General features: G+C 38.4%; 1 protein-coding gene across 1 annotated transcript in view; it reads right to left on the bottom strand.

Moving 5' to 3' along the window:
- Nucleotides 1-8742, bottom strand: part of MAP3K4 (mitogen-activated protein kinase kinase kinase 4) — a gene marked incomplete at its 5' end in the record, with an annotated part of 54969 nt that overhangs the window by 28272 nt on the left and 17955 nt on the right. Inside the window, 6 exons of the mRNA XM_009085184.1 lie at nucleotides 2337-2498; nucleotides 3540-3689; nucleotides 5545-5811; nucleotides 7988-8071; nucleotides 8151-8250; nucleotides 8670-8742. The exon at nucleotides 8670-8742 is cut by the window's right edge and continues 41 nt beyond it. Of these exons, the coding sequence (XP_009083432.1) occupies nucleotides 2337-2498; nucleotides 3540-3689; nucleotides 5545-5811; nucleotides 7988-8071; nucleotides 8151-8250; nucleotides 8670-8742 (836 nt within the window). The remainder of the gene's footprint in view (nucleotides 1-2336; nucleotides 2499-3539; nucleotides 3690-5544; nucleotides 5812-7987; nucleotides 8072-8150; nucleotides 8251-8669) is intronic.

Raw genomic sequence — 8742 nt, 5'->3', positions numbered from 1 at the left:
ATAAATCAAGGAGAGTGTATGATACAAAATGTGTTACAGTGAGAGGCAGCACTAAGCCATACTGCATTCCTGTCCACACACCAGGTGCACGCTGATGTTTAACTGTGTACACATAACAGAAGAAACATCCTACATAAACGCTCAGTTCTGCAATGAGACTGAACTGCAAAGTAGTTTTTATTTTTAGTCATATTGCAGGTAACATTAGGGGGTAAGAAGTTATATATGCACATTTAAAAATCAAAAACCAGCTGTTTCTTGTAAGACTATCATGTTAGGGTATGACACAGTCTTTAAAAAAATTTACAAAGCTCATAGCAATCAAACAGTGCAACAGTTCACTAAAAGCCTCTGAACACATTTCCTCACCTGTACTCTACAGTGGGCACTCAAAAGCTATATGCACTGCATCAAAGAACCACCATCAACTTTGAAGGAATGTCTCATATTATAGCATTATGCTATTCTAGGGTGGAAAAACTGTGAGAAGCCAAGTTACACCACAGCGTGGTGGAGTCATCACCCTTGGAAGTGTTCAGAAAATGAGTAAACATGGCACTTTACAATATGATTTAGTGGGCACAGTGGCATTCAGTCAAAGGTTGCACTTGATGATCTTGGAGGTCTTTTCCAACCTTAACAATTCCATGACTCTGATTTCATCTAAAAGGCAGAGCCTACAAGACTACACCTGAAATCATGAAGTTCTTGAAGTTGTTCCAGGCATTGCTAATTTAACAGATTTATCAGACTTAAGAGATCCATCTGTTGTTTTCCAATTCTTTTCACCTAAGACTTCTGAGGCAACACAGTTCTTTTATGATGTTCTGCTAAAATTGGGAGGTCGCAGAAGTTAGCAAATGTGAAGCCCATCTACATAAGGGGCTGGAAGGAGGATCTGGGCAACAGAGATATGTCAGCCTGAAGGTTCCAGTGCAGATCACCTTGAGTGCCATCAAGCAACAAGTTCAGGACAACCAGCTGATTAGGCCCAGCCAGTATGGGTTTGTGAATAGCAGGTCCTATTTGGCTGACCTGATCTCCTTCTGTGACACGGTAACCCACTCAGTGGATCAGGGAAAAGTGGTGGGTGTCATGTACCCTGAACTTTAGTAAAGCCTTTGACACCATTTTCCACAGCATTCTGCCAGGGCTGCTCACAGCCTGGACAGGTGCACAGTCAGTTGTGTTAAAAACTGCCTTGATGGCCAGGCCCAGAGGGTGGTGGTGAATGGTGCTACATCCTGTTGATCGCCAGTCACTAGTGAGGTTCCCTGGGGCTCAGGTTTGGAGCCAGTCCTGCTTAATACCTTTATCAATGATCTAGACCTGGGGATCAAGTACAACCTCAGCAAATTAACAGATGACACCAAGTTGAGTGGGAGTGTTGATCTGCCGGAGGGTAGGAAGGCTCTGCAGGAGGGAGATCTGGATGGGTGGATCGCTGGGCTGAGGCCAGTGGTATGAGGTTCAACAAGGCCAAGTGCTGAGTTCTGCCCTTGGGTCACAACAACCCCATGCCACACTACAGGCTGGGGGAAGAGTGGTTGAAAAGCTGCCCAGCGGAAAAGGACCTTGAGGTGCTTGTTGACAGCAGCTGAACATGAGCCAGTAGTGTGCCCAGGTGGCCAAGAAGCCCAATGGCACCCTGGCCTGTATCAGAATCAGGCAGGACCAGGGCACTGATTGTACTCAGCACTGGTGAGGTCACATTTCAAATCCTGTGTTCAGTTTTGGGCCACTCACTACAAGACAGACATTGAGGTTCTAGGGTGTGTCCAGAGAAGGGCAACAAGGTGGTGAAAGGTCTGGAGAACAAGTTATGAGGAGCAGCTGAGGGAGCTGGGGTTGTAGCCTGGAGAAGAGAGGCTCAGGGGAGACCTCACTGCTCTTTACAACTACCTGAAAAGAGGTGGTAGTGAGGTGGGTTTTGGTCTCTTCACCTAAGTAACAAGCATTAGGACAAGAGGAAACAGTCTAAAGTTGCACCAGGAGAGGTTTAGATTGGATCCGAGGAACAATTTCTTCACTGAAAAAGTGGTCAGGCATTAGAACAGCCTGCCCAAAGAAGTGGCTCAGTCTCCATCCCTGGAGGTATTTAAAAGACGTGTAGATGTAGGCATGGGCCAGTGGTGGACCTGGGAGTGCTGTGGTAATGGTTGGAATCGATTATCTTAAAGGTCTTTTCCAGCCTAAACAATTCTATGGTTCTATGAGTTCTTCGTATTTCCACAGAGTTATTAGTTACCTTATTCACACCAATGCAAAAACCAGAAACTTCAATTGCTTCTTACCAAAACTATAAGACACACATGTGATTAAATTAATTTCCTTACCTCAAACCCAAAATTATAACCCTGAATCATGGCTTCCCGGTAGTATTGCTGCAAAGTGGCAGATTCAGATTCATCAACTTCAGCATCAAACTCAGATGTGAACATGTGATCAATTCTATCAATGGCACTGCTTATCTTATTGCATAGCTGTAATGCATCATTCTGAGTAACAACAAAAAGGGATGGGGGATCAAAAAGTTATTTACATCGTAGAGTTGACAAGACTGAGGCAAACATGAACCTAACAATTACATTATTTTGAATGAAAATGTACTTTAATGCCACAAGAATTCATCCAGTCTTGGAAAAACAAACACTTTCAAGCAGTTGCACTACTCAAGTCTTATAATTAACTGAAATACTAGAACCGAGTTTGTTTGCTTGCGTGAGATTGACTACAAAAACAAAGATATTGAAAGGGAGAGCGAGGAACCAACAAAAAAACCCACAACAGACAAAAACATCCAACCAAAACCACACAGACAAGAAAGGAGAAAATGAGTTTTACTATCAATAATGTGACCAAGCCTTTGGTTCTATTTTCACTTTGGTATATGGACACAGCTTCTACTGAACACAAGGAACTGATATTGCCAATTCAACCTACAAATCTCTGCTTTTCTAAGTCCTCCAAAAAACCCCAAACAAATTTAAAAGAAAAAAAACCCCAAACTCACTGAAAAAAACCCTCATCCACAAAAAAATAGGAAGAAAAAAAAAAGGAAAAACTCATCACACACAGCAAAGAAATATAAAAACCCTCAAGCCAAAGCCAAGCAAAAATAAACAGAGAGACTACCCACATCACAAAGCTGCCATCTTCAAATATGGGAAGAAAAGTTGTTTCTTGCAGATCATTGATTTTGACAGAATTTCGTTTTATAAAATCACACACGTGCAATTCAATAATGTTCTCATACAAAGATGTATTCATTCTGTTGCTATGAATATTTCATTTGCATTATTGACTTGTTTCCCAATTACCCAGTGTAGAAATGATTACACCAATATAGCTCAAAAATGCACTCACAAGTCATTTGCAAAAACAGAATGAAAATTGTACTGAAAGTAAAGTCCATAGAGGACTACCACATAACTTGCAGTTGCAGAATATGCCATTAGCTTTGCAATCAAGTCAACGTTTTTACGTATCAGTGAGCAAAGCACCATCAATTTTGACAAGTAATCTGGAAAACTGCTTACCTTTAGCTGTTGTAGAGCTTTGGCGATGATTGGTTGGCTAGATGTCTGTTCCTGGTGCAGAGATATGAGCCCTTCAATGGACTGCTGGAAAGCTTTTCTCTGACTCACAAGGTGGGCAGATTGAATGACTACAAGGAGGAGGTTATCAACCTAGGAATACAAGACACCACTATTTGTTATGAACAAAATCGTCTCTACAAAAACATGTTCCGTATCACAAGATTCCAATCAGTTACTTTTTAAATTCTAAAATTTGAAAGACCTCTCTAGTCAATATTCATAAAAATCTTTACCGCACACAGAAATGGTTGATGCTGGCAAACAAACTCAAATAACCCTCATCTTGCGAGCAGAGTTCCATTATGGCAAATGCCATAGCACATTTCCAAGAATACACTCCTATTCACTTCTGGAAAGGCTTGGGAAGCACTGTATTAAATTATCTTCAGATTAGTTAGACACAAAAACAAAAGCTAAGCAAAAGTAATTATATTTTCTCAAAGCACATGGAAGTAACAACCAACAAAGAAGCAAAGGCAATATACTTCAGCAAAAAAGCCCACTATTGAACAGGGAAAGACACAGATTTATCACACAGTATTTGCCCAGATTTTGAAAATCCACATGTAAGAATAAGTTTTGGAAACCAGAGCTCTGATATTGCAGAAGTCTACAAAAGCATATGGTCACAGATGGTGCTGTCTTTGCGGTGGCACGGAGTCATGCACTAAGCTTTGCTGATTTCAAACTACAGACAACACATCTGCAACAAATTACTCTCAAAACAGGACCTACTTCATCTTGATTTTCAATACCTCATCCCCAAAGAATATTTTCATGCTCAAAATTCCTTAAGAGTTGATGAGACTCTTTTACTTGATGAGTATTTTTTAAGTAACAACTTACATTTTCTCTAGTTAGCAATCAAAATGTGGGTTTTTCTCAAACACGGGCACAATCTTCCTGAAGGACTTTTTACTTCCTAACCTTTCAAGCTTGGATTTAAAAAAACTAATAAACAGTGTTGTGCACATACAAACACTTATACAGACACTGTTTTATGTGCACTTATGTATGTCAGAATACCATTTGCAAACCAAATTTCATCTACTGCTGCTTTCACTTTCTGAATGAAATACTTTGATAGAAGTCCAATGAACTTCTAAGCACTTAATCAAAGGCTATTTTTCATTGTTCAATCTGGACAACAGACAAACAAGAAGTAACACATCTGCACGTTACAAACAGCAGTATGTACAGGAGTCACTTTCTTAGCTGCCTGTAACTTCTAGAGCTCTCTAAATGCTCAAGGCCAGGCAAAGTGACATGGAAAGTCACTCTCTTTGTGGACAGTAGAGCCCATTTATGGTAGGGATCTGAGGAACTGCATGACATACCAAAAGGAAAATTCACTTAGCTTAACACAAGGACATGAGAACAGAAAGGCAGGGAGCTGCAGCTGGCTCAGCTGCCAGAGCACACCAGAACTGCTGGCAGGGAACCCGTTGGCCTGGGATGAAGGAAAGTACGACTGGAAAGATTTCCTCCTGCAGAACTGTTGAGCATCCAGTAACTTCCACAGAAATTTAATGATAAATGTCCCAATTCATCCAAGATCAAAAGTAACTGGTTTAATGCTTTAGTGTGTGGAAACCACACAACAACCACATGTTCTTAGAGACTGGTAACTTTATTAATAAAACATACAGTTCTCAAGTCTTACCCACACTTCTGATACTGAACACCCAACTAGATACTGAAAGTATCTCTTTATTATAAAAATCCAATCCTGAGAAATTACCATTGTAGAGGTGAATCCTGCCAAGAAATGCTACAGTCCATTTAACATTTGCATTTAACACAACTAAGAACCAATCCTAGCCCTGAATTTAACTTTTATTATCTATATAAGGACACACTTAAACTACTGCAGTTAATCTGACAGGATAAGCATTCATAGAAGTGTGGAGATCACATAAGCAGTGGGAAAAAAGACCTAACTCACTTGCATGGTGCGCAGTGTATCAACAGTTTCTACTTGTGGCACTACTTTGACTGGCTGACCCTCCCACGCACACCAGCTGTCATCCAATTCATGGTCTTTGCCACTGTGTTTGGTCATCAGCAAATAGGCCTCATATGCAAGCTCATCTGAATCCTTGGAGCAATCCTTTCCAGCAGCTGCATTGAGGAGCTGCAAAATCACAGACTTTTCCCCCGCAATACTATTTGGTACAAATACTTGTAAAGTCTCGAGTCCAGGAATTTGTACCTGTAGAAAAAAATAAAAGTATCATGAACAAGTGAATCTCACTGTCTTCTATGATACATAAAACAGATATATGTAATCTCATTTAAGCAATGGGGAGAGTTTCCATTCTAAGAAGCTGTACAATACACATAATAAAGGAACACATTCAGCCATTTTTGAACTAAAAGCCAAAATGCATTATAAATCCACTAGACTACCAATTTTCAGTGACATCTTTCATGTACCTTCAACTGATCCTTCTACATATTCTTCTACAGGAACCTGATTACAGAAAGTAATTCAAGTCCAGTTTCACACACATGCACTATATATATGTGTATGCATAAAATAGATATATACACATATTCTTAAAAGCAAATTAGTCAACACCAATTTAAGACTTAGGAAGCACAAATTTTTAAGACTGGAATATTAAAAGAAAAATTCCTCTAGACCTTTTAAGAATCCACACATTTCTCAATGGGTACAGAAGATAAGAGTAAACAAAAATTTGGCTAAAAAAGTATCAGTTGCCCTTTCACTGTACATAAAAGCTAGGTTAATTAAGTCCAATAAAAGTGTCTCTTTTAATAAAATACTACTGGTACTACTCAAAAACTACTTCTGCATTACGTCTATCACATTGGTAGCAATAAAAGTCAAGCACCAGGAGCAGACTGTGAAAGCAGGAAAATAGCCAACAGCTTGATTTGACAGGAGGCAATTGACTCACAGTGAAGTTTAATTCTCTGTTTTCAGACTGTGATGTCATCAAGCTAAGACAAAACACTGGACTCAACACTTCTACCATTAGGCAGACATATTTTATAATTAAACCATTACAATCCATAAGTAAATGCAAAAATCTAGATGATTGTTACAGAAAGCTTAGACTCCCAAAACTAATAAACAACTGATGGAAAGAGCTGTTGAAAATTTAAACTCATGATCAAAAGGTGTGTCATTTTGAGTGGTGAAAAAAATGGGTAAGTTAATACATAGAGGGATAAATCTTAAGAATCAAATAATCTAGCTAGATCATTTAACCCATATGTAACAGAGCTTCAAACTCAAGATTAAATTTTTTCTTTAAAAAACGCATAAGAACAATGACATAATCTTTAACTAAAGTATCTACCAAAACTAGTACGGTGTCTTAAAGCAGCCAAGATTTGATAACTTGGGGCAAAATATTTTTTAAAAGTAAACATAGACTGATCTCCCACGCCATTTTCCCACTCTTAAACAATTCACAGAGCAGGGCCCTACTGAGCCACATCTTTCATCTGTGTATTTAACAACCCTGTATGAACTTCTCTCCTATGAACTTGTCAGTCTCCCCTTAAACCAACTTCTATTTTTAGCAAACATTTATATAAATCTAATGCGAATTTTTTATGCAAAAGTCAGTGGATTATTTCCCAGTTGGGAATTATATATATATATATATATATAAAAATGTATGGAAGAACAAAAAAAAGACAACAGATCCAAACATGTTTCATCTGTTGAAGCAAACTACTTAAATTCAAACTACAATACAGAGCTGTTGACCTAGGAATTTTTAAGGAATTTTGCGAAACCACAAATGTGGGAACTTACACTGCAGTAGATATCAGGCAATGAGAGTTTAACCTACTTTTGCTATCCAACAATTTTCTAGCGATGGTTATTTTGGAACAGAACACGGTCCCTGCATTTCTCACATCCTTAGTACTCTCTCAAGGAAGCTTGCTAGCACAGACCTCCACTGTAACTTGCTTTATAAAGGCACACAAAACACAGGTCCATAGTCTCAGATTACCTACTTAAACATGTCCACTTACTGATGTATCCATTTACTTCATAAATCTGAAAGCTTTTATGCTTCATAGTTTGCACTACTAAGTGTCATTACTCCCCTGCTCACAAACAAGTAACTACTATTGAAGAAAAAAGGCTTTTCCTAAGTCACAATCTTTGGGAAAACAAGGAATTAAGACACTTATTTCCCAAAGCATAGACTAGCATTCTCACTCACACAAACACCGGTACAGAAAATAATTGGACTACTACAATTCAATATTAAACACGTGACACTTTAAAGCTATAGATACCATATTAAAAAACTGAAAGCATGTCAATATCTTTTGACATTTTGCTTAGTACCCTCACTCCATTTTCATGACTCTATACCTTATTACCGATGTGAATTTACCTTCACATACTCTTTTGTTTTCAGAGCATTCAGAAGATCTCGCACAGGGGCTGACAATGCAAATTCTGCTGCAATTTCAAGGTCCTACAAGTAATGATAAAAAAAAATTCAGACTACATTTCTTTAAAGCATATAAATAAGACGAGACTCTCTGTTAACTTACCTTCCTTAGCATTTTAGCAAAACCAAGAGCTTTGGAGGCCCTTTCTCTAGCTTCATGGAACAGCTCTTTCAGTGCTCGGCTGGTCTCTATAACAGACCTCCTGAAACATTCGCAAAAATGAAGTGACAATGTTTTAATAAATCATATTGCATTTATATAGCTACTAAAAATATGAATTATTTACAGATATATCAATAGAAAGAACATAGAGAAGATAAATATTAGCAAGCAGATTTCAAATAAACTGAACTTGCCCAGGCACATTTTTGATAAGGATATAAAAATTTAAAGATCATTACATAAACAATCTCTCATACCCTGAACTGAAGTGAAGGTTACTAGGCTTCAGACTAACTGAATGATGGTTCACTACTACTGAATACAGAAATACAGCAATAAAATCTGTAGAGTCTTGCATTTACAAAGTTTGCATTCTAAGAAATAAAATACATTATGTACCTGTCAGAGGTATAGAAACATGAGTAAGTGTGTTTATTATTAAGCCAAAAGGCTTAATACCTGATTTCATCTGATGCAGTACTGTCATCGGCACTGGCCCAAAATTCATCACAACTGTCTTGTAGTCCAGAAT

This window comes from Acanthisitta chloris, unplaced genomic scaffold, assembly GCF_000695815.1.
Source record: "Acanthisitta chloris isolate BGI_N310 unplaced genomic scaffold, ASM69581v1 scaffold5452, whole genome shotgun sequence".
Taxonomy (NCBI): Eukaryota; Metazoa; Chordata; class Aves; order Passeriformes; family Acanthisittidae; genus Acanthisitta; species Acanthisitta chloris.
Note: the sequence above shows the minus strand (reverse complement) of the source record. Positions and strands in the feature narration are given on the sequence as shown.